Source organism: Vombatus ursinus, unplaced genomic scaffold (genome assembly GCF_900497805.2).
Source record: "Vombatus ursinus unplaced genomic scaffold, bare-nosed wombat genome assembly UNPS02005659.1, whole genome shotgun sequence".
Classification (NCBI taxonomy): Eukaryota; Metazoa; Chordata; class Mammalia; order Diprotodontia; family Vombatidae; genus Vombatus; species Vombatus ursinus.
This window is the reverse complement of record NW_020945437.1, coordinates 1,683,979-1,710,987: the sequence shown is the minus strand read 5'-3', so window position 1 is coordinate 1,710,987 and position 27,009 is coordinate 1,683,979. Positions and strand designations below refer to the sequence as shown.

Sequence of the window (27,009 nt, the reverse complement as noted above, 5' to 3'; positions counted from 1 at the left end):
AATAGCATGGATAATGTCTTTGCTGTATTGTGGATGGGAATAAACCTGTGGGCAACTTTATAAACAGAAATGACAGCTTAAATTTTGAAATAAAAATTATTCTAAGGAGAGATTTCTGCCTTGTATATAAATGTTAAGATTTAATTTCAAATTGATATGCCATAGCACTTTTTAAAAAATTGTTTCTTTATTTTAAAATTGCCATAGAGTAGAAGAACATTACTGGGGTAATAACATGAATTGGAAAGAGAGAGAAATAGTTTCTTTTCTCTCTTTTAAAAAGTATTAGAAACTTAACTAGTGCTTAGCACAATGTCTGATACTAAGTAAGTGCTATATAAATTCTTATTCTCTTCCCCCTCCCAACTCATACCCCCTTAACAATCCCTTAACTCCTTTGGGCCTCAGTTTCCACATCTGTAACATGAGGGAAGGTTGGATTCAAAGAGCTGGAAAAATATAACAATCTTTCATCCTATGATTCTAATCTCAACTGGGCCCTCAAGGCAGTGAGGGAAACATCCTATTCCTCTCTAATGGATTCATTTTACTGTTCTCCATGGCAGCTGTTTTAAACTTTCCTAGTCCTCTTCTAGCTTCCCATGGTACAGCTTCTACTCTCTCAACTGAAGATCTTGCCCCATTAAAACTTAGACGCCATTTGCCAAGAGCTCCCTTTCTCCCTTCTTCATCTCATATTCAGACATCTTCCTCTCCCCTTTCCCACTTCACTGTTGTTTATAATGAAGAGATGGCCCTTCTCCTTACCAAAGCCAACCCTGAAACTCCTGTTCCTTCCAAAACCTTCAGCCCACCTGGCTGCATTACTCTGAACTTCATCAGGCCCTCATTCTGACTACCTTTTGTCTCTGACTCTCCTTCAGCTTCATTTTGTGTGTTGTCTTCTGCTATTGTTTCTTGAAGGCAGGGACTGTCTATGTATTTGTATCACCAGCTCTTTGCACAGTGCTTGGCACTTAGTAGGCGCTTAATAAATGTTTATTAATTGGCCACTTCTCGCCCTTCTCCTTGCCAAAGCTAACTCTTCTACATGCACACTTGGATCTCCCTCCCCCCACAATCTTTTCCAGAAAATTGAACCCACTTTTTGTCTTCACTCTCTTTCAATTTCTCCGTAACTGCTGCTTTCTTCCCAGCTTCCTAAAACATGCTCATGTCTCCCTTATTCTTAAAAATCCCTCAATTGATCCTATCCTCCCCACTATATCTCTCCTCAGCTCTTTAAGAAAATTATCTATACTAGGTGTTTCTATTTTTGCTCTATTCCTAATCTTTTTTTTTTTCTTTTATTGATCATGGCTTTCAGATAGTCCAATCATTTTTAAATTCTCTCTCCTGGATCTATTTTCCAGGTCAGTTGTTTTTTGAATGATATATTTCACATTGTCTTCTATTTTTTCATTCTTTTGGATTTGTTTTACAGTGTCTTGATTTCTCATAAAGTCACTAGCTTCCAATTTCTCCATTCTAATTTTTAAGGAAGAATTTTCTTCAGCATGCTTTTGGACTTCCTTTTCCATTTGGCCAATTTTTCTTTTTAGGGCATTCTCATTGGCTTTTTGGACCTCTTTTGTCATTTGGGTTAGGCTATTTTTTAAGGTGTTATTTTCTTCAGTATTTTTTTTGGGTCTCCTTTAGCAAGCTGTTGACTTGTTTTTCTTGATTTTCTTGCATCACTCTCATTTCTCTTCCCAGTTTTTCCTCCACTTCTCTTTCTTGATTCTCAAACACCTTTTTGAGCTCTTCCATGGCCTGGGACTGATTCACATTTTTCTTGGAGGCTTTGGATGTAGGAGCTTTGACTTTGTTGTCTTCTTCTGGTTGTATGTTTTGATCTTCTTTGTTACCAAAGAAAGATTCTATGGTCTGACTTTTTTTTTCTCCTTTGTTTATTCATGATCCTAGCCATTTACTTGAGTTTTAAACTCTTTGTTAAGGTGGGGGTCTGCTTCCAGTGTGGAGAATGTACTGTCCCAAGTTTTGGGGTTTTTGTGCAGCTGTTTTCAGAGATACTTTTATGGACCTGTAAATTTTCAGTTCTTCCAGGGTGGTATGATAAGGGGCGAAGTGTTTACTCCTTTCCTGGACTGTGCTGTGGTCTATGGCTGACCACGAGCACTCTTTTCTGCCTTGGAACTGTGAGGAGGATTTCTTCTCCATCACCACTACAAGCTCCACCACGCCAGCACTCTTCCTCGCCCCTGGACCACCACCCAGAACTGTGACCTAGATCCAATCGCGGGCAAAGTGAGAGAATCCTGCACCAGCAGAGAGATCCCTGCAATCCCCCTCTGATCAGCCACTCAATTCCCCCTCAGTCTGTGGACTGGAAGCTCCAGAAGTAGCTGCTGCCCTGCGGTTGCACCGGGGACTGGGGCTGGGACAAAGCTTCTCTCTCTCATCACAGTCACAGACTTTCCTACTGACCTTCTAAATTGTCTTTGGTGTTTGTGAGTTGAGAAGTCTGGAAACTGCCACAGCTGTCCTCAATTCAATTCCTCTAAGGCCAGCTCCAGGTTCGCTGAGGCCTGCCTTGCCTGTGCATCCACGCCAAACTGTTCTCCTCTCCCTGTCCGGCGCAATATACCTTTTTGATCAACTATCCAGGCTGTCTTGGGCTGTAAATTTGTTTCACTCTGTCTATTTGTGGGTGCTGCTGTTTTAGAATTTGTTTAGAGCCGCTTTTTATAGGTATTTGGAGGGTTTTGGGGGAGACCTCAAGCAAGTCACTGCTTTTACTCTGCCATCTTGGCTCCACCCCCCTAGTCCTAATCTTGATACCTTGGCTTCTGACCAAATCATTCAAATGAAACTGCCCTCTTCACAGTTGCCAGTGATCTCTTCATTACTAAGTCTAATGGCCTGTTCTCAATCTTCATCCTTTTTTACATGTCTGTAGCACTTAACAGTGTTGATCACCTCCTGGACACTCTTTCCTCTCTAGGTTTTTGTGACGCTGCTTTCTTCTGGTTCTCCTCATTCTGTCCTACTACTTCTTAGTTTCTATTGATTCTTCATTCATGTCACACTCACTAATCATAGATGTTCTCCTAAGATAGTCCTTTTTGCTTTGTAGTACTGACTTGGTGAGCTCATTATCTCTCATGGGTTCAATTATCCAGTGCACATGATTCTCCAGTCCTTGTGTCTAACCCTAGTCTCTCTGCTGGGCTGTAAGCACACATCTCCAACTACCTCTTGGACATTTTGAACTAGATGTCTCATAGGCATCTTCAAACAGAACTCATTATCTTTCCTCCTCAAAACTTCTCCTTTCCTAACTTCCCTATTACTATTTAAGATAGCACCATTCTCCTAATTACCCAAGCCCCCAACCTTGGTGTCATCTTCACTCCTCACTCTGACTGACTGTTGCTAAACCATGTCATTTTCCCCTTTACAACACCTGACATATGTATTTCTGTCTCTCCATATCCAAAAACACAACCCTAATTCAGGCCCTCATCACCTCTTTCCTAGTGCTTCAAGTCTCTCCTCCCTCTACTCCATCCTCTACTCAAGGGCCAAGGTGATTTTTCTAAAGCGTAAGTTTAACCATGTCACTCTAACAGCCACCTCCACTCCCTTCCATTGAGTTCTAGTGGCTCCTTCTCAACTCTGGTATCAAATTTGATCTCTGGTATCTAAAGCTCTTCATAACCTGACCCCTTCCTGCCTTTCTAGTCTTCTTATACTTAACTCCTCTCCACACATTCTGTGAGCTAGCTTACTTGCAGTTCTTTGAATACAACATTCCATCACCGATCTCCATACCTTTGCATTGGCTGCACTGATTCCAGAAATGCTCTGCCCCCTTCCCTCTGCCTTCTAGTTTCCCTGGCTTCCCTCAAGACTCAGCTCACGCCTCATCTTCCAGAGGAGGTATTTCCAGTCCTCCCCAGCTCCTAATGTCTCTATTTTCAGACTACCTTCCATCTACTTGCTGTGTGTTAGTATGTACCTAGTTATTTACATGTTTTCTCTACCGTTTGAATGTAAGCTTCTTGAGGGCAAGGCCTATTTTTTTTACTTTCTTTGTATTCCTACTGCTTAGCAGAATGCCTGGCACATAGTAAGTGCTTAATAAATGATTACTGACTGACTGAATAAACACAAACATTCCTATACATAAACAGTAACAGAGAAAGTGGTTGTATCTGATGATCAGAGTTCAGAAGAATTGCATTGATGTTATCAGAGAATTGGCCAATAGAATGTCAAATTGGGAGAGAAGTGATCTCATTTCAGATTTATTTTCAGATTATTTTAATTTTGATAGAAATAATTAGTAAGAATGTTACAAGTGATAAAAACATTATTCATTCCGCAAGCACTTTTTAATATGCACCTACTATGTTCCACTTACTGCACTAAGTGTTGGGGATGAATTTGTGTTCTTTGGGGGGAGACAACATGTAAAAAAACAAAACCTGCTAGTGGTTCCATGCCAGTTTCATTGTTTTCAGGAGCTAAATATAAGCTGTTGTTGAAAACAAGTATTACATTTTTCTTTTGAGACTTTTTGGTACTGGAGGTCTAAATGCCCCCAAGTGATTCTTTGGCTCTTAAATTCTCTGTCATAATCCTATATTCTTTAGCCTCCCTTTCAGAGAAATAGTTTCTTTACATTACAAAGAAACAGGTTTATGTGTCTGTCTGCTTTCTTTCAAGGGCTTCTGAACTTCCTTTAAGGAGTAGCAGGTGATGTTGTTTTTGTTATCCAGGTACTCTAAATTTCTTCATTTGAAGTTGTTTCCTTCATTTTTTTTAAGGGATTATAATTCAGGAATGCTTAACCTGGAGTCTCTGCAGTTGTTTCCTTCATTTTTTTAAAGGGATTATAATTCAGGAATGCTTAACCTGGAGTCTCTGTAGTTGTTAAAAAAAAAATTGTTAACTATTTCAGTATAAATGGTTTCCTTTGTAATCTATGTAATTTATTTTATGCATTTAACAACGTTATCTGAGAAAAGGTACGTAGATTTTGTTAGACCAAAGGAGTCCATGATGGAAAAAAAAGGTTAAGAAGCCCTGGATTAGATGTTTATTTCTTCATATAATTCAAAATAAAATATATTTAAATAATTAAACATTTTTCCTCCATAATACCTCTTTTAGAACATTTCTGCATTCCTCCCTATTCACAATATTCTCCCCCTACCACTAGTCTGATAAATAGCAATAGAAGTGAACCCAAAACATCTACTCAGGAAACATTGGATTTAAGTTATAATTTTAAAAATCAGGGGCAGCTAGATGGCACAGTGAATAGAGCACCAGCCCTGGAGTCAGGAGGACCTGAGCTCAAATCTGGCCTTAGACACAACGAGCTGTGTGATTCTGGACAAGACACATGACCCCAATTGCCTAAAAAAAAAGAAAAGAAAAGAAAAAATCAATTACATATTTTAGGAGAAGAAAATTAATGGCTAGAGTTAATGTAAGTAATACTATGATTGAGGCAGTTGAGAAGTATGTGTCAACATTTAGGATTTTGTAGAGTGGGTCGTATTCTGTTGAGGGTACTTGTATTGTCTGAGTACATCTCTGAGATGTTTAGCTGAAGGGAGTTACTTGAAGCCTGAGGATTATGAGAATACTATTGGGATATACACAGACTTTTTAAGGGTTTGAAAAATGACTACATATTGAAAAGATTTAAAGTGTATCATATTCATGAGAATTAGATTACTTGATTTTGGGTATTGTTTGCTGGATCTTGGCATTTTTGGGGGGATTAAAAACAAAAAACCAAATCTACTGTGATATACTTTATTGGTTGCTTTATAGGTTAATTAGCCAATGTATCAACATATATTAGCCTGAAAAACTTGAAGTTATATATTTTAAATATGTATTTTTTACAAATCATCTTTAGAGCAACCTTATTTATACTGCATGGATTTCTAATGTATAATATAAAATTCAATGCACATTTTATTATTGTTAAAATTCTTGAATTAAGACATGCTTCCATGTATTGATATATATATGTCTATAATTCATTTAAAATATTATTAACTTTCTCTTTTTTTTGAGGTTGAAAATCTCTCTAAACAATATGAAGAAATTTACCTTAAAAACAAAGATATGGATGCAAGACTCTTTCTGGATCATGATAAAACTCTTCAAGTTGATTCTATTGATAGGTATGCCATATTTTTATAATTCTGTTTGTGAAAGGCAAATTTTTATTTTAATTTGTTGATATTCTTTAGATATCTTAAAAGGATGAAACTAGCAACCCAAAAAGGTTGACAATATGCTAGTTTTACTGGCATGTATTTTAGTAGGCAATTTAGATAGAAATGTTATTTAGAGTAACTTAACAAAAAAAAATCCTTGGCCATTAACAAATGTTCCAAAGGAAGGTTATTATTATATTTGGATTTTACAACTAGAGTACTCCTTTTCACCCTTCCTTTTCTTCTTCTCATTTATAGGATTATATGGGGGTGGGGGGAAATGACTTCTATTTTTTCAAACCAAATATATCAACAACTTTCCTTTTGTATGTTTTTCAAATATCTAAGAGTTTTTTGGTTTTTTTTTTAAAGATACTATCAAAAATATTCTTCCAACTATTTCCTTACTTGGTCACTTTTTAAACTTAAAAGTCTCCTCTCAAATTCTTACATAAATAAAATCAAGTTTTTAAAAATAACTGAATTCTTGAAAATACTGTAGAATATTTTGATTTTGTGATCATATTGCACTTTAGTATCTCCTTTCATTTTCATGTGAAATTCTATCTGTGACGAGCCTCTAGCATGAAATTGTTTTATATGGGGTATTCCAAAAATCTTAGTACAGTTAAATTCAGCATATCACCTAAGTTAAAACAATACTTCCTTTCAAAATATGGTTTCTCCTGTAACTTAAGAATGACATCATGATAGAAGATGAGCTTTTATGTTTTTTGAACCTTAGTTAGTTTAATAGTACTATTAAGGAGAAAATGAATCTGACACTTAGGTTCTTAGAAGATTATTATTATATCTACATTTCAGGTACCTAGTAAAATATTTTCTTGAAATACATATATAAATAACTCTGCTAAAATCAGAGATCATAATTCTTTTTCATGCAGCTTTATTTTTGTGTTTTGTTGATTTTAAAAAATACCAGTCACTTCTCAATATGGTTCCTTCTTCATTCTCTGCTCACACACATGTAATAGAATTCTTGTAACAAAGAGAAATAGTTAAAGCAGACATGCCTGATGTTACATTCAGGCAGATTATTCATGGGGCCATATACTATCATTTATATTGCAGTTTTCTTTGTACAATTCAATTAAACAATAAATAAGAGTTGATTGATTGAAGACAGTATTGTTTTATTCTTTTAACCTGTATGGAAGAACTTGTAAGTTTCAGCAGTTCAGTTCTTTTCAGGAACAAGAACTTTGTGTGAGATAGTGACGTTTTTGTCCTTTTTTAGTTTTGAAATGGAGAGGACGCCAAGAAAAAATCATCCTGATGAAGACATGCCTTTGATTCCTCCACAGACTCCTGTTAGGTATAGGTCTTCTATTTTTTTTAACTTTTTACTATTATTCTGTATGTAGTGTTTACTATTTTATTGGTGCTTAAATACATGGAACATAGTGGGAAATCACCTGATAATTGACCTGAGAATCAAGAGAACTGGTTTCTCGGTTGGGCCTTTCTATTGAACTTAGCTGTGTGACCCTGGACAGATGACTTAATTGCTCCTGAAAAGATTGACTTTCTGATGTACCTTCCAGTTAAACATTTTCTTATCCTCTATAATTAGACATACTTTTCCTCAACTTATCTCCTATCCACAATTTTCAAATTAGTTTTAAAGCACATTTATATAGAGTGCTTTAGAGTTCTTAAAATGCTTGCCATATATATGTTATCTCAAAAAATAGAAACTATTTGAAGTAAAACCAAAGCTAGGAGGGATTTGAGGAGAATCACCTTCAAGTGAAGCTGAAATTATCTGGGACTAATGTTTATATATTTCTTTATGTATTCATTTTGAAGGTCTCAAATAAGGGGGACTCTACCACAATACTACTTTAACCAGTAGAATTGCTTTTAATACTTTATTGAAAGTTGTTCATGTTTAAATGGTACCACTTTATATCAGTTTAACTAATTTTCCCCTAAGACAAGATATCATATTTAAAAATTTGTTAAATTTCTTACTGATATAATTTTATTAATAAATGGATTATGCATGTAGAAATATATTAGTTAATATATTGAGATAGATGTCCAATTTAATTATCTTTTAAATAGTGGCTATTCATACAGTTCTTTGTGTAGTATGTGTTTTAGGAAGCTGGTGGAACACAAATTGAAATACTGAGTTTAATGATCAGGTTTAAGTTTGTCAGATAAGTAACTTCTCCTTTTACTATTTCTTTAGGACTTAGCATTTTTACTTCCTATTTTTTTTTGTCTTCAGGGCTGTCATGAATACTATCCAACAGTTGGTGATGATACTAAATTCAGCAAGTGATCAACCATCAGAAAATCTTATCTCTTATTTCAATGTAAGATTTCAGTCTGCCTTGAGTCAAAATGTTTTCTGTTTTGATGGCAATGTATGAATCAACATTTATTTAAGATATTTTATGAAGAAATCTGAATCTGGAAGTTAGAACATTAGATATCTAGGATTTTCAGGATTTATTTGTGACTGTCTTTAAATTACTATGTAGGGAGCATCTAGGTGGCATAGTGGATAGACACTGGCCCTGAAGTCAGGAGGACCTGAGTTCAAATCCGGCCTCAGACCAAACACTTGTTACTTTCTAGCTGTGTGACCCTGGGCAAATCACTTAACCCCAATTGCCTAAAAATAAATAAATAAACAAATAAATTACTATGTAGCATTAATCAAGTCATAGCTAATAATTCTTTAATTATTAAGGAATATTCCTTAGATAATTAATAATATTTCCTTAGATTTCTTGGCTATGTAGAGCATTTTGGCATTTAGTTCACTTTTTTTTTTTAAAGTGCTTCAAAAGCATATTGTAGTTCTTAGCAATATAAATGGAATGTGGATGCTTCATTTTATGCTATAAAAGAGTAAAATGGATGTTTTAAAACAAAAATTGAGTAGTAAACCCTCTTGGTCTTTTTCTTCTGTTTTGACCTTTGAGATAAATTCTATAAAAATGCAGCATAAATATTGTGACCCCTTCCCTATTTTGTGCTTCATGACAAATGGTTAGATGATTCATACATTCAACCAATGTTAAGTATCTACTTTATCAGCATTTAGAAAAGATACAGTCCTTTCCCTTCATAACCTAACTCCCTCAAAATTCATAATCCCCCTCCTTTCTAGTCTTCTTATGTATCCCCTACTTACTTATTGATCCAGCGATACCAGTTTCCTTGCTGTTTTCCAAACAAGAAGACACTTCATCTCTGGCAACAGGACATTTTCACTGGCTGTCCCTATACCTGGAATGCTGACTTTCATCTTCGCCTCCTGGCTTCTCTGGCTTCTTTCAAGTCCCACTTAAAATCTACCTTTCACAGAAGCCTTTCCTAGTCCCTCTTAATTCTAGTGCCTTCCTTTTGTTGATTATTTCCTATTCATCCTGTATAGAGCTTTTTTGTACATAGTTATTTACATGTTGTCTCCCACGTGAGCCGGAACTATCTGTTGCCTTTCTTTGTATTCCTAGCACTTATTAAATGCCTAGCACATAGTAGGAACTTAATAAATGCTTATTGACTGACTGATTTTCCCCATAGAGCTGACAAAATTCCAAATTGGGAAAAGCTACTAAGATAATTTATTTGACTTTGATTTGTATTTTGTAGATTAAAGTATAATTCAGTTAAAATATTTTAAAAGTGTACCAGATCTTTTTGGATTGATGATAGATTAATCAGATGCTACTTTCTTTGGATACTCAATCTTCTCAGTCATTAGTAGTATTTAAATTTATTCTGTGTACATACTTGGGAATATTATGTAGTTTTTTCTGAAACAACTTCATCTGCAGTAAACATGAAAAAATTGAAGATATTGTTTTGTGCTATTGTTTTTCTTTGAAGAATTGCACAGTCAATCCTAAGGAAAGTATCCTGAAAAGAGTAGAGAATATTGGACGCATCTTTAAAGAGAAATTTGCTGAGGCTGTTGGACAGGGATGTGCAGAAATTGGATCACAGGTAACAATTCCAGTTTGTCTTTTTGCTTATTACCTAGTAGAATGCCTGGTACAGTGTAGGTGTTTAGTAAATGCTTATTGATTAATTAATACTACCAAGTAAAGCTTATTAAGCTATTATTCTTTTCTCAAAAGAAGGTGTAATTTAAAGCTACTCCCAGCTATCCTCCTCTTGTGACCTCAGCTGACTAAATACCTTACTTTGGGGCAGTAATCAGAAAATGAGACAATAGGAATCCACTTAATTCATTTGTTTGTTATGATTCTTTGCAGGTATCATGGTTCAATAGATAGGTTAGGAATCAGGAAATTTGGGTTCTAGGCATGGCTTAAACATTAATTCGTTTTGTGACCTTGGGCATAACATTTATCTGTACTTAGATTCAGTTTTTTCCTTTACTAAATGAGGGTGACAGTTATGTGGGGTTGTTGTGGTGGGAGAAGACGCATGTACTCTAAAGTCTTTTGAAAAGTATGAAGTGCAGTATATATATGAGAGGCCATAACTTCTAAGGTGTGAGGTTTGATTACATTTTTCTTCCATCACTGCTTTTACAGAATAACTGTAAATCCTCTGAGGTAGAAATATGTGGTGTATGTTTACTTTTTGGAATAGTGGGATGTACTATGTGTATTTCTATCCCAAAATAAACTTGGCTACTGAACCAGTCCCTCCGGTTAAATCGTGGTAGTAATGAGGGAAAAAATCCAAAGCCAGGTTCAAACTTTGTATGTGCTGGTAAACTCTAATCTGTTTCATGGCCAAAGCCCACATCCATTAATTTAGCCAGCTTTTTTACAAATGACTACCTGGTAGATTTGGTAAGAAAACAGAAAACCATTAGTACAAATCTACAATTGCTAGTAACAGCACAATAAAATATGATCTATCAATGATGGGTTAGAAACATCATTTTTTTATATAGTGAACATTGTTATTCTTTAGTTTTTCTACTTTTAGCTTTCATGACCCATTGGCAGCCCTGTTTCTTTGAGTGGTCATTACTGTATTTCAAGATCTCCCATCCTTTCTGTGTTTTTTCTAAAACAGTGGTATCTCACACTTTTTGTGTTTGTGTGTGTTTTTTTAAAGCGATACAAACTTGGAGTGCGATTGTACTACAGAGTTATGGAATCTATGCTTAAATCAGTAAGTGAAAGCTAATATATTAGAATTGAAATCCATGCTATCTGATGATATCATTCTCTCTTAATCACTGTCTATAATCTACCAGCCTCTACTCTACTCTCCAACCTTTCTCAAAGACTTTCATATCTACCTTTTTCTCTTTATTTCTGCCATCATTCTTAGAGATTTCATTATCCATGATAATACCTCTTTTAAGACCCTACCCACATAGTTCCCTGAACTGTTTTAACTTCCATAATCTCTGTTTCTCTTCTACTTCAGACACCCAAAAGGTAGTCACAGCTTTTACCTCAGCATTTAAGACTGTTCTACTTTCAAGATTATGAACCTCTGAAGTTCCCTTCTTCGAACATTTGCCTGTCCATATCACTTACTTATTCCAAATCCATTTTTCACCCTTATTATGGTATTTGACTCTTTAATGTATCCTCCTAGCCTGCCATCACTGTTCTGCTGTCACTGACTGTTGAAGTGAAAATGTGTTGAGAAAGGGCTAATTAGGTTAAACACTTTATCTCTAGGGAAGTTACCTCTAAGAGTTATTAGTAAGAATTCAGTTAAATTCAACAAAAACAACAAAGGTTTGAAGATCTAACTTTTGGAAAGTGTGGAGAAAAGGAAAATGTTTTGTAATGAGTAGAATGCATTAGAATTATATTTTTGAAGCAGTCTAATAATGAATCAATAATAAAAGCACCAGCTTTGTCTCCTTCCTCTAAGAGAAAGTAAATGGGGCTTGAAGAACACCTCTGTACTTTCCAACTTACCAGGGAGAATATAGTGTTCCTTAACAGGCAAATGGGAAAAACAACAATAACAACACCCTCTCCCCCACCCCCCAAATAAAGAAGAGCTTCAGTGTAAAAACAAAAAGAGAAAAAGAAATCTAAAGACTCAAAGCAGGACCATGACCTCTTTTATGTTGTAAAGTAGAATGTATTTAAAAGAAAGGGAAGAGCTGCCACTTGGACCTGCTTAAAGATATGAGGCTGTTCCTGAAGAGATAGCAGCTAGATTCTCTGAGGAACAAGGTGATAAGATAATGTGCTGTCAGGTGAAGAGACCGTCTAGTAAGGGTCAGAAGAAGAATAGAAAAGTTGATGACTCTTGCTGAAGAAGTGCCAAGACAACTATTTGTCAACTTAACAATTGAAAAGTCTTCCTGCTGCCTTCCTAGGAATACACAAATCAATCACTAAGTATTTATTAAGTGCCTGCTATGTGCCAGGGCCTTAAAGTGAAAGAGAGGGAGGAGAGGGAAAAAACTGTCTGTGTATAACCATCAAGTTAGATACCAAGGGAAGTAGTTACTGTAACCCTGGTATTGGTGCTTTCCTTGCTCGTGGTTGCCTCTATAGTGGATCGATCTGCTATGACTTGCAAAGATTTGACAACACCCACTACCTGAACCAGATTGTATAATAGTTCTGAGGTTTTCTGATCTAATCCCTTTCAAAGGGATGAGGCAAAGGCTGAGATTTCTGGTTTTCTTGTCTTATATTTGGTAAATTTCAATGGCTGCCAAATACATCTGTCTAGAAATCTATCCAATAACTTAAACGTATTTCTAAAAGTAAACTCATTCCCTTCTCCCAGAAAGCTGCCTTACCCTTGGCTTCTCTGCTTCTCAAAGACTTCATTGTTGTAATTGTCCCTGAGGTTCTAAGCCTCAGGGAAATGCCTCACTATTGCTTACTAAATAGAATATAAGGATCTTATTCTGGTTTTTAAAGCACATAGCCTTTTGGATCCAATCTGAATTTTCACCCTTATTGAACCCTATTCCCTATCATCCATTCTATATTGCAACCAGATTGTACTATTCACTATCCCCCACTCTTGTCCAATTCTTTCCAATCACTATGCCTTTGTTCATAGCATACCCTACCTCTGGAATGTTCTTCTTTTTCTTTGCCCTTCTTTGCTTCCTTCCCTCCATCTCTGCCTTTTGGTATCCCTTCCATTGAGACTCAACTTAGTGTCACCTCCCTCATTTCATTCAGCTAGAAGTGATTTTTTTCCTCTTTGAAATTAATTTAGCACTTTGTGTGGACTTCTTTTTTGGCCTATCTCAATCCCTCTTGCAATAGTTATTTTTGTACTTGTTTAATTTAATTTTAAACTCAAGCCAAGCAGTATATCTTATTTCATCTTTGTATTTCCCTGTCCCTAGCATAATGCCTTACTCATAGGTGCTTAATAAATATTTGTTGAAGTGAATTCAATTTAACACTATAATGTAAAAAGTTCCAGTTTACATTGTTTTGTTTTTTATTGTAGGAAGAAGAACGTTTATCTATTCAGAACTTCAGGTGAATTTTGTTAACTTTAGTAGAAGCTTTCCTTTTTTTGTTAAACAAAAAGTAATGTTTTCATCATTTTCTTTTCAGCAAACTTCTGAATGATAACATCTTCCATACATCCCTGTTGGCTTGTGCTGTCGAGGTTGTAATGGCCACATATGGCAGTAAGTCTAATTGGAAATTAAACTGTTTTTATTAGATTCAGAATTTATAAGAGACTGTGATCTACTTTTTGTTGCTGTTTCTTATTAACAAGTTAAGATTTTAAGTCGGATCTATACTTGTGAAAATAACACCTGAACAAAAATTTACTTAAGGGACTAATATTTATTTAAGTATATGTTGGCTCCTAAGGCTTGGCATACAGAATTTATGAGATAGTACCTGTTGAACTCCTTGAAAGAGCTCTGATAATGTAAAGACTTAAAAGAAAACTAAAGTCAGGCCAGTCTGTTTGCTTTGGAAACACTATGCAGTTTCTATATGAAGGAGTAACCAATGTATCATCTTGTAAGAGTCAAAATTCTTCACTGTCATCAATAAAATTATAATTGTTTTCCAAAATATTGTTATTTCATTCATGTCATATCCAAGACTGCTTTTCATTCTTTATCTTTCTTGATCTCTTTGCAGCTTTTGATACTGTTGATAGCTCCCTCCTTTTAGATCAGGGGTTCTTAATCTTTTTTTTTTTTTGTCTTAAACCCTTTTGGCAGAATAGTGAAGCATATTCCCCTTCTCAAAATGATGTTTTTAAATGCATTAGATAAAATACATAGGATTACGAAGGAAACTGATCACACTGAAGTATGTTTATCAAAATATTTTTTTAAAAAGTTCACCAACCCCAGATTAGGAACCCCTATTCTAAACGCTCTCTTTCCTGGGTTTTCATAACACTGTTTTGTCCCAGTTCCTTTTTTTACCAGCTTGACTGTTCCTTCTCTCTCACCTTTGCGGGTTCATCTTTCATATCCCTACATCTTCCTTTTTGAGGGTATACCTTAGGACTATGCAGTAAACCCTGTTCCCTTTCCACGCTTTAGTTCTTTGTTGTATCAGCTCTCAAGAGTTCAGTTATCTCTATGCATCTGATTTCCCGATCTATATATCTTGCCCTCATTTCTCTCCTGAGCACCAGTTCTTCACTAACTGCCTGCTAGACCTCTCTACCAAAAGTCCCATAGTCATCTCAAACTCAGTCCATTTAAAACAGAACTCTTCCATACCCTTCTTCTTCCTTTTTCCCTCTCCCTTTCCCCCCACCTCCTGCAGGTCACCCTGCATCTCTCCCCCTCCAGATTCTGCTCTTTCTGATGAAAGTACTAACATTCTTCCATTTATCCAGTTTATAACTTCCGAGCCATCCTTGGTTTTGTGCTGTCGCTTACCCTTCCTCCCCTCCCCTCCTTTCTAATCAGTTGCCAAGTGTTATGATTAATTGTACTTCCACAGCATCTCTTGAGTCTGTCAACTTCTTTCCTTCTACTGACAGTACAACCAACCCAATTTAGTCTCTCTTCACCTCTTTTTCAAGGCTGTTACAATTTTCTCTTTGTTGGTTCCTCTGTATCCAGCCTCTCCCCTCTTCACTCCATCCATACAACTGTTCAGTTCATCTGCCTAAAGCACATGACCTTTTGAGTGGCCTACTTGCTTCTTTCCCTCTCCCTTCCCCAAATTACTTTTCTTTTTTTTTTCTTTTTTTTGGGGGGGGGGGGTCCAAACCTTTTATTTCATTGATGCAGAGACCTCCAAGGGATAACCTGAGATAGCCAGGTAGCACAGTGCAGAGAGAGCCAGGTAGCACAGTGCAGAGAGAGCTGGTCTTGGAGTCAGGAAGACTTGAGTTCAAATCCTGCCTTAGATACTATGACCCTGGGCAAGTTACTTCACCTCTGTTTGCCTCAGTTTCCTCATCTGTAAAATAGAGATAATAACAGCACTCATCTCCTAGAACTGTTGTAAGGACTAAGTGAGATAACATGTAAAAGTGTTGCGCACCTTAAAGGGCTCGATAAATGCTAGCTATAATAATAACTATTATTATTAACCTACTACTAATACAGATCAGTAACAGTTTTGTTACTTATAATCTTTAGAGAGTTGAATCACTTTCCTCATTTGTAAAATGAAAGTGTTGGACTAAATTACTTCTAAAATCCCTTCCAGCTCTAAATCTATGATTCTAACTTTATATTTATACTATATATATTTTGTACATACTTAGTTCTGTACATGTAATTATTCCTTTGTAAACCCCCTAAAGACAGAAACTGTGTCTTTCTGTTCCTACCACGTAGCACATAGTAGGTTTCCAATAAATGCTTATTGAATTGGTTTGACAGTTTTGCTGAATAAAGTTTTTAGTTTCATATTATTCAATCAGCCTTACCTCATTTTACTTTCCCTCATATAGTTCTAGCCAATCTGAGCTACTTTGTCATCCCTTGACCATGTTTTCCTGCATTTGTGTCTTTGTTCACATTATTCTCTGTGCCTGGAATGACCTTCTCCCATCTCTGCTTGTTTAAATCTTGTCCAGTTCAAATATGACCTATTCTTTGAAGTCTTACTTGAAATTGCCATAGCTGGAAGTGATCTCTCTCTTCTTAGAGTTCTTATAACATCTTAATGAACCTTTCTTTTGAACTTTATTCTGGTTTTCACAATAATTACTACATGTCTAATCCCCCCAATTGCTAGCATAATGTCTTATATGTAGCAGATATTTATAAAGATTCTCTGAACAAACTATTATTAATGAATGAATTGGGGCATTTAGGTAATGTTGTCAAAAATAACCTCAGGGCCTATATATAAGTTTTAGTGATTCTCAAAACTTTTTTTATCTTAATACTAACTCTGGACTCCTAAATTTCACATTTTCATTTTAATAGAAATTTGCTACCTTATTTGCTAGGGCAGTAAATAAATATTTTAATCTAGTGTAGATGAGACCTTGAGCCTAAGGTTTATTATTTTGACAATGCACACATAAATCTGGTTTCTTCTTTTACTTCTAGGGAGTACATGCCAGAGTCATGATTCCGGAACAGATTTGTCTTTTCCATGGATTCTGAATGTACTTGATTTAAAAGCATTTGATTTTTACAAAGTGATCGAAAGCTTTATCAAGGCAGAAGCTAGCTTGACAAGGGAAATGATAAAACATTTAGAACGTTGTGAACATCGGATCATGGAATCACTAGCATGGCAATCAGTAAGTACTCAGTTTAAATAGTTAAAGGTTTTTAAATGTGTGAATACATATGAATAAAACTGAATGCAACTGAGACACTTTAACACGCTTTACCATAGGAATAAATCTACAGTTGCTTGATCAGTATGAATTCTTTATATAATCTAGAATTATAATAGATCTTGGAGGAATACAGCGAATTGATTCATACTTGGACTTCTGAGGTCACCTTAATTCAAAAAAATGTTTTTATATATTTTAGCATTCAGCACAGGCATGTAGCGTGTCACACTGAGTTGAAAAAGAAAATTTTGAAGTGTTCAGGTAGGTTTGATTATTTAATAAGGCAATACTTCTGATTTGTAATAAAGGATGCTTTATTTTGAAATTTAAAAGAATTATTCTTAAATTTTCAGCAAAATGGCATAAATTTTCAGATTCAGATTCCAACTATAAAAGAGCTTTGTCTAGTACTCGGAAAGCTAGAGCAGACACTGGTAACTTTTTTATATATGGCTATGTCTTATAAGGCAGGAAGAGAAGTTGGTAGAAATTATTTTGGAAGTTGGTAGATTGCATGTTACTCTAATTTTCATTAAAAATAGTTAAAAAATCTTTGTGCTTAATTATCTTAACATAGTTAGAAAGCTTTTTAAGAGAACATACCACAAATTTCACATAGCACATTTATGTCTTTAATTATTGATGCCTGGGGAAAAGAAAGAAAAATCTTTGCAAAATGGAGGGAAGGAAAAAACCAATGGAAAAACAAAGTCACAATGGTAAAGGAGTATAGTCTTGGGATACTGTGCTCAGCCTTTACTTCAAATGACTATGAAGGTATGGTAAGTTTCTCGATTTGAAACTCTTTCTTGTGGATATTGCCTTACAAACAATGGTACTCTTTTTATTACTTCTGTATTCTCTCTACTTAATTATCCTGATAACATTCTAAAACTGGTCTTATTAAATACAAAAAAAATTACAAGTGATGCGAACTTAGGTGTAGACTTTACAGAGTGGGAAATAAGCCTGTAATTTCATTGATAAAAGGAATTCTTGGATGAGGAAACTGTACCAGTTACAGGGCAGCATCTTCTCTGAAACTTATAGTCTTAGAGAGATAGCTTGAATACTGAGATATTGTGACTAGTCTCCAGGTAACATAGTCAGTATATGTCAGAGGCAGCACTGAATCCAGGTCTTCTTGACTCTAGGCCAACTCTCTAAAGATTATATTATACCACTTCTTAACCTTTAAAGGTGGGCAGTTATCGTTATCTAGTTATGGGCACAGAGTTAACATCTGTTCAACTTAGAGCATGCATCTTACTGAATTTCCTGTCTCACACGTCCCCGTTCAGTCCCCAAGTCCAACTATATTCAGTTCAGGATCCCTTTAGTCTGATAGTGTTACTCTTTCTGAAATTAGGTTTCTCTCCTTTAGCTACATTAAACGTCTTTGCTTTTTGTGTATCATTGCATTGCTATACCTAGACAAGTTTAATTTCCACAGCTACCCAATACTGTCTTCTCTTCAGCATCTACTACCCTAAAAAAATCTTCTCTTTCTGTGTCACCTGTTTAGATGTACCAGATACCTGGGTTGCTCTTTGATTTGCTGTGTTTGTCCATTATTATTTTCTTCTGAAGAAATTAGAGAGATATCTCATGTTTGCCTATTAAAAATGAACATTTGCTCTGTGTTTTGGAGGGGAAAGATACTAGAGAGAGGGGCAAAGTATTAAATGGATTGTGTTGATTATGTGAAATTGAAGCACTTTTGCACAAATAAAAACAATCAACTGGAACAAAAATGGAAACTAGCAATTGAAAGAAAAACCTTTGCTTTTTTTATCTCTGACAAAGGACTAATATCTTAAAGATATATAGAGAACTATTAACACCAGTATGTAAGAATGTCATTCCGTGTTGGATCCATGGTCAAAAGATGTGAACAAATAGTTCTCAAAAAAAGAGTTGCAAACTATTGACAATGAATGAAAGACTGTTCCAAATCACTAATAATTAAAGAAAAACAGATTTGTTGTTGTTGTTATCCAATAATTTCAGGAAAACCCATTTGGGGTTTTCTTGGCAAAGATACTGGAATGGTTTGCCATTTCATTCTCCACCTCATTTTATAGATTAGGAAACTGAGGCAAACAGGGTTAAGTGACTTGGCCAGAATCACACACAGCTGGTAAGTGTCTGTGGCTGAATTTGAACTCAGGTCTTCCTGTTTACAGGCCTGGGATTCTATCCGCTCTACCATCTAGCTCCTCTGAAAGCAGGTTAGAAAAGCTCTGATGTTTCACACTCATACCTAGCAAATTGGCAAAGATGATAAAGTATGGAAATGGTCAGTGTTAAGAGGGAGCTGTGGAAAGATAAACACACTAATCCACCATTGGTGAGACTATGAATTGGTCTGACCATTCTGGGAATAAATTTGGAATTAAACTAAGAAAGTGACTAAGAGATTCCACTGCGAGGCTTATGCTCCAAGGAAGTAAAGAAAAGAGAAACAAAGTATTTATAGCAACATTTTTTTTGTGTAGCGAAATCCTGAAAACAAAGTGTAGCCCATTGATTGGGAAATGACTCAACAAATTATTTTACGTGAATGTAATTGAATATTAGCTCCATAGGAAACGATGAATATGAAGAATTCAGTGAAGCATTAGAAGACTTGTATGAACTGATGCTAGAGTGGAGTAAGCAGAACCAGTAACAACATCATACACATTGATTATAACAATATAAATAGAACAAAAAAAGGAGCCAAGTGCTATGTAGTTATAATTATCTACCAACCTTGTTCTCAGAGAAGAGATGACAAAATGCGCTTCTCTCCCTTCTTTTTTTTAATTGAATTTTATTTCCAGTTCTGTATTTTCTCTTTCCTCATTCCCCTTTCCCACCCATTAAGAAGGCAAGAAAAACAAAACCCATTACAAATATGTATGATCATGCAAAACAAATTTCTGCATTAGCCTTGTCCACCACTCCCCCCACCCAAAAAAAAAAAGAAAAGAAAAGTAAGAAAGAGCAGAAGATATCCTTAACTCTGCTGTCCATCAGTTTTCTGTCTAGAGGTGGATACCATGTTTCATCATCAGACCTTTCAAATTGTGGTTGGACATTGTGTTGATCAGAGTTATGAAGTTTTTCACAATTTATCATTATAGTGTTGCTGTTAGTGTATAAATTTTTCTTCTGGTTCTGATCACTTTACTTTGCATCAATTCATACAAGCATTCCCAGGTTTTTTTTTAAACTTATCTTCTTCATTATATATTTGTGTTTTGGTTTTTTTTTTTGGTTTGTTTGTTAGTTAGTTTGTTTTTTAGGCAATTGGGGTTAAGGGCCTTGCCCAGGGTCACACAGCTAGTACGTGTCAAGTGTTTGATCTGAGGCCAGATTTGAACTCAGGTCCTCCTGACTTCAGGGCCGGTGCTCTATCCACTGTGCCACCTAACTGCCCCTTTCATTATGTATTATAATTATATAATGCACAATATAGCACAATAGTATTCCATCACATTTATATACCGTAACTTATTTAGCCATTTTTCAATTGATGAGCATCTCTTCCATTTCCAATTCTTTGTCACTATAAAAAGAGCTGCTAAAACTATTTTTGTATATATGGATCCTTTTTCTCTTTCATTGATCTCTTTGTTTTTGGTTTTGGTTTTGGTTTTGTTTTGTGTTTTGGTTAGGCAGTGGGGTTAAGTGACTTGCCCAGGGTCACACAGCTAGTAAATGTTATGTGTCTGAGGCCAGATTTGAACTCAGGTCAGTGCCACCTAGCTGCCCCCACTGATCCCTTTGGAGTACAGACCGAATAGTAGTGTCACTGGGCCAAAGGGATACGCACAGTTTAATAGCTTTTTGGACATAGTTCTAAATTGCTTTCCAGAAGCATTAGACTAGTTCACAATTCTGATAAGTGTGTTAGTGTACCTATTTTCCCCACACCTTCCCCCACCCCAGCATTTCTCTTTTTTTGTTGTTGTTGTCTTAGCAAATCTTATGAGTGTAAAGAGACTTGAGAGTTGTTTTAATTTGTATTTCTCAAATTATTAGTGATTTAGAGCATTTTTTTCATATGACTATTGGTAACTAAGATTTCTTCTTCTGAAAATTGCCTGTTCATATTCTTTGACCAGTTTTCAATTGGGGAGTAACTGGAATGACCTTATACTTGTAAATTTGACTCTGTTCCATATATATTTTAGAAATGAGACCCTTGTCAGAAGAACTTGTTACATAGGTTTTTCCCCAGTTTCCTGCTTTTCTTGTAATTTTGGCTGCATTGGTTTTGTTTGAGTAAAACCTTTTTAATTTAATGTAATTACATTTAATCCATTTTACCTATGATCCATCTGTCTTTTGTTTAGTCATGAACTCTTTCTTTCTCCAGAGATCTGACAAATGATTTCTTCCATGCCCCACTACTTCACTTATTTTATTACCTTTTATGTCTAAGTCATGAACCTGTTTTGCGCTTATCTTGGTAAATAGGGTGAGATTTGGTCTGTGCCTAATTTCTACCAAAATGATGTGGTTTAGAGATTCGGGGAGGCTGAGACCCCAATATCACAACATGCGGGTCCTGCCCAAAAGAATTTGAGCCAAGTCTTCTTTCAGCCAAAGACAAGGTTTATTAGAACATCCATCATATTGGGCAGACTCTTAAGGAATCTGAACAGTGGCTAGATTATAAGAATCTGACCAGTGGCTAGGCTTGAGGAATCCCAGCCATGGCAAGATTATAAGAATCTAAGCAGTGGCTAGATTATAAGAATCTGAGCATCTTAATGGAATATGCCAAAACAAGGTGGACCTTATATCAGAAAGACTGTGGGAGGGACCTAGGAGTGGCCAGTAAACTGGGGTGAACAGAAATCCTGGGACCTGGACCTTGTGGCCAAGGGAGAATGGAGATTAAGGGTGGGAAGTGACAGGGGGCCATACATGGGGAGGTAAGACAAAGGAAGGGGAGATTGGGTGTAGCCACAATGAAAGGCCAGTGGATGGGATTGTAGCCTCAGGCAAAGGCCAGAGTTTTGGCCATGTGGAAAAGTCCAGGATTAGATCCCAACCCCATCAAGACTACTTTTCAGTTTTACCAACAGTTTTTGTCAAATGGTGAGTTCTTGCCCCTATAGCTGGGATCTTTGTTTAACAAACACTAGGTTACTATGCTCTGCTTCTGTATATTGTGTACCTAATCTATTCTGTTGATCAACCTAACCTCTCTATTTCTTACTCACTGTCAAATTGTTTTGATGATCACAACTTTGTAGAATAGTTTGTTATCTGGTACTGGGAGGTCTTCTTCTTTCTCTTTTGTTTTTCTTTGATTTCCTTGATATTCTTGATCTTTTCTTCCTCCAAGGTGAATTTTATTTTTGTTTTTGTTTTGTTTTGTTTTTTTTGCTCTGCATTTTAATTCTTTGATAGTTTGGTTGGTATGAGATTGAATAAAAAAATTAATTTTAGTAGTATTGTCACTTTTATTATATTGGTTTAGCCTTCGTGTGAGCAATTAATATTTCTTCAGTTATTTAGGTCTGCCTTTATTTATGTAAAGAGTGTTTTGTAATTGTATTCATAGTTCCTGTTTGTGTCTTAGCAGGTAGACTCCAAAGTATTTTTTTAATGTCTGTAGTTACTTTAAATTGCATTTATCTTTGTGTCTCTTCCTGCTAGATTTTATTGGTGAGATACAGAAATGCTGATGATTTGTGTGGATTTATTTTATATGTTGCAAGTTTGCTGAAAGTGTTAATTGATTGTTAGTTTTTTTAGTTGACTCTTTGAGGTTCTTTAAGTAAACCCATCATATTATCTGCAAAAAGTGATTGTTTTGTTTCCTTATTGCTTATTTCTTCTCTTTCTTTTTCTTGTCTTACTGCTCTAGCTAGCATTTGTAGTACAATATTAAATAGTAATGGTGATAATGAACATCCTTTCTCTCCTAACCATATTAGAAAGGCTTCTAGTTTATCCCCATAATAATAATGCTTTCCCTTGCTTTTCCATTGATTCTACATAACAATTTAAGGAGAGCTCCTTTTATTCCTGTGCTTTCTAGGGTATTTAACAGTAATGGTTGTTGGATTTTTTTGAAAGCTTTTTCTGTATCATTGAGATAATCATATAATTTTGGATTTTTTTGTTATCAATATGGTAAATTATGCTCATAGTTTTCTTAATATTGAACCAGACATGCTTATCTGATATAAATCCAGCCTGGTGTATGATATTTGTGATATATTTATGTTGTAATTTTCTTGCTATATTTTACTTCAGTTTTTTACATCAATATTCATTTGAGAAATTATTCTACACTTTTCCTCTTTGTTTTGGCTCCCTCTGATTTAGGTATCAAGGTATTAGGTATTATGTTTTTAAAGGAATTAAATAGAACTCTTTCCTTACCTATTTTTTTTTAAATTTGTTTAATATTAGAATGAATTGTTTTTTAAATATTTGGTAGAATTCACTTTAAATCTACCTAGTCCTGAGTTTTTTTCTTAAGGAGTTAATTTATAGCTTATTCAGTTTCTTTTTCAAATGTACAGTTATTTCAGTATTCTGTTTTCTGTTCTGTTAATTTGGTCAGTTTGTATTTTTACAAATATTCTTCCATTTCATTTAGGTTATTAGTTTTATTGGCATATAGTTGGGCAAAATAGCTCCTAATAATTCTTTTATTTTGTCTTCATTGGTTGTGAATTCACCTTTTTCATTTTTGATATTGGTAATTTGTTTTTTTCCTTTTTTTTTTTAAATCAAGTTAGCTAATGGCTTATCTATTTTATTGAGTAAAAACAAAACAGCTCCTAGTTTTATGTATTAGTTTAGTAGTGGGTCTTTTAACTTTCAGTTTATAATTTCTCTTTTGATTTTCAGGATTTCTAGATTGGAGTTTAATTAGAGTTTTAACATTTGTTTATTTTCTCATTTTTGTAGTTGAATACCCCATTTATTGATCTGCCCATTCTCTTTTATTGATATAAGCATTTAGAAATGTAAATTTTCCCCTCAGTACTCCTTTGACTACATTTTACAGGTTTTGATATGTTATCTCATCGTTGTCATTATCTTTATTGAAATGATTGTTTTTCTTTGATTCACCTATTCTTTTGGTTTAAGTTATTTAGTTTACAGTTAATTTTTATTCAGAGGCCCTTTATTGAATATAATTTTTATTGCTTTTTGGTCAGAAAAAAGAAGCATTTATTATTTCTGTTTTTCTGCATTAGTTTGTGAGACTTTTATGCCCTAATACATGGTCAGTTTTTGTGAAGATATCATGCACAGCTGAGAAATAGGCATACCCCTGTCTATTCCCATTCCTTATTCTCTAAAAGTCTATCATATATAATGTTTCTAAAATTCTATTCATTTCCTTAACTTTTTTTCTTGTTTAATTTATAGTTAAATATATCCAGGACTGAGAGGCATAAATTGAGGTCCCTCACAATTATAGTTTTACTATTTCCTCCTATAACTCATTCAATTTTTCCTTTAAGAATTTGGATACTATGCTGTTGGTGCATTAATATCTAGTGTTGATATTAATTCATTGTCCATGGTACCTTTTAGTAAAATATGATTTCCCTGTTTGTCTCTTTTAATTAGATGTTTTTTCTTGAACTGAGATCATCATTGCTACCCTTGTCTTTTTTCACTTCAGCTGAAGCATAATAGATTCTGCTCCAGCCCCATATTTTAGTTCTATGTGTATCTTTTTATTGCAAGTATATTTCTTGAAAACATGTTGCTGGATTTTAGTTTCCAGTCCGTTCTGCTATCCTCTTCTCTTTTGTGGGTGAGTTTATCTCATTTACATTCACAGCTGTGATTGTTAGCTGTGTATTTTCCCTTCATCCTACTCTCTTATACTTACCCTTTTCTTTTTTTACCCTGTCTTCTCTTTAAGAGTCTGTTTGGCTTCTGACGACTTTCCTCCCTTACATTCCTCTTCTTTTTTACCCTGTCTACTCTAGAGGAGGCTGTTTTGCCTCTGACTACTGTCTCCCTTAGTTTACTCTCCTTTTTATTCTCCACCCTAACTTTCCCTTAATCCTTTTCTCTCCTACTTTCCTGTTAGTTAAGATGAATTTCTGTACCTAGGTGTGTGTGGGTATGGGTGTGGGTATATGGGTGTGTGGGTGTTTGTATATATATTCCTCCCTCCTTGAACCAACTTAGATGAGAAAGAGGATCTATATTGCCTTCTCCTGCCTCCCCCCACACTCCACTGTATTTACTCAAAATATAAATTCTTCCTTGAGCATCCCATTTATGTAAGATAATTGTTCTCGAATTCTTTCTTTCTGGCTGCTTTCAGTATTGACTCTTTGACTTGTGAGCTCTTGATTTTGACTATAGTATTCACAGAAATTTTCATTTTGGAGTTTCTTTTAGGAGGTGACCAGTGCTTTCTTTTGATTTCTGCTTTGCCCTTCATTTCTAAGAGGTCTGGGCAGTTTTCCTTTATAATTTTTTGAAATATGATATCTAGGTTCTTTTTTTGTTTTTGTTTTTGTTTATGGCGTTCAGGTAGTACAATGATTTTTAAATTACTTCTCAAAGTATTTTGCTGGTCTGTTGTTTTTTCTATGAGATATTTCATATTTCTTTTTCTTTTGACTTGGTTTTATTATTCCTTGCTGTCTCGTGGAGTCATTAATTTTCATTTGACCAATTCTGATTTTTAAGAAGTTATTTTCTTCAGTGAAGTTTTATACCTTTTTTTGCCAAAGCTGTCAATTCTCCTTATAAATTTGTTATGTAGCTGTCATTTACTTTCCCATTTTTTCCTCTAATTCTTTTATTTTCTTTTAAAATAATTTTTTGTTCCTTTTTTTTCTTTATTACTTTCTTTAGCTCTTCTGGGAATTCTTATTGGCCTTGTGTTTAGTCTGTTTTTCTTTGAGGCTTTGCTTATACATGTTTTCATATCATTGTCTTCTTCTGTGTTTGTGTCTTAAGCTCTCCTGTCACCACAGAAACTCTTTATGATTGGTTTCTTTTTTTATTTGCTCATTCCTCTAGCTTATTCCTTGACTTTAGATTTTATGTTAGTGTTGGGCTCTTCTCAGCAGGTTTGGAGTGAATTGGAGTACCCTGGTTTTTTCATTGCAGGCTTATATGCTGTACTAAAAGTTAGAACTGAGTCACTACTCTGCTTTTATACTCAGAACCACCCTACTCAGTTTCTGGCATTTGTTTTGTGCTCAGTACTCAGCTAGGGCCCTTACACCTTCGTCTTTAGCCTCCTGGCTGTCCTGGATCTGTGACACAAAATTGAGTAATGTGCAAGCAGCGTGCCTGCTCCTAGCACTAGTTTAGGAGGAGTGCTTGGATGCTCCTATGCTCCCTTCAACTAACTACTGCCACCATGCTGTGATCCTGGCCAGCCCCAACTCCAGTGTCTGCAGATCTCTGTGTGTGCTCTAAATTGTGCTGGACTGAAAATGTGACTCACTGTGACTTTTTCTTGGCTTTCCTGATCAGAATTTGATCTGACATATTTTCTAGGTTGTTGGAGAGGAGGCATATTGGAGAAGTTAAGCAAAAAGGTTTCTCACCCTGTCTACTTCCTTCCTTTCTTTGCAGAAGTAGGGGACCTTTGCTGAGGTGTATTTGTAATATTGCCTCTATAGTTAGATTAGATTAATGTGTTGGTTAGTTTTACTGAACTGCCTGTAAAACATATTCTTTGTAACAAGGGATGGCTCCTTGAATGAGAATTAGAGGAGAAGGAATATATTCAGAAATTAAGGTAATGTAAAAACAAAAGATTATCAATAAGAAATTAAAATTTTAAAAATGAACATTAACCACCGAAGTTGTAGGTATTTTACATATGTTTATAATGTATATTACACATGTCTTTAAGCAACAACGTGATGTAGTGGTTAGAGTCCTAGACTTGAGGTCAGGAAGACCTGGGTTCACATTCTGCATTTGTGACCCTGGACAAGGCCCTTGACTTCTCAGTGCCTCAAGAAACTCCTCACAACTTACAGCTATAGATGAGATGTCATGCTAAGGAAAATCATAGATCCTTTGTGTAATCTCAAGTTCATATATGAACACAGAAGATATTAGAATAATTACCCTGAAGAGGATATTT

At 35.2% G+C, this 27,009-nt stretch overlaps 1 protein-coding gene across 1 annotated transcript in view; it reads left to right on the top strand.

The window, feature by feature from the left end:
* The window catches only part of RB1 (RB transcriptional corepressor 1), a 168,322-nt gene that overhangs the window by 53,039 nt on the left and 88,274 nt on the right, over positions 1 to 27,009 (top strand). Inside the window, exons 10-17 of the mRNA XM_027848122.1 lie at positions 6,061 to 6,170; positions 7,465 to 7,542; positions 8,464 to 8,551; positions 10,077 to 10,193; positions 11,286 to 11,342; positions 13,623 to 13,654; positions 13,733 to 13,809; positions 16,672 to 16,868. Coding sequence (XP_027703923.1) covers positions 6,061 to 6,170; positions 7,465 to 7,542; positions 8,464 to 8,551; positions 10,077 to 10,193; positions 11,286 to 11,342; positions 13,623 to 13,654; positions 13,733 to 13,809; positions 16,672 to 16,868 — 756 coding nt within the window. The remainder of the gene's footprint in view (positions 1 to 6,060; positions 6,171 to 7,464; positions 7,543 to 8,463; positions 8,552 to 10,076; positions 10,194 to 11,285; positions 11,343 to 13,622; positions 13,655 to 13,732; positions 13,810 to 16,671; positions 16,869 to 27,009) is intronic.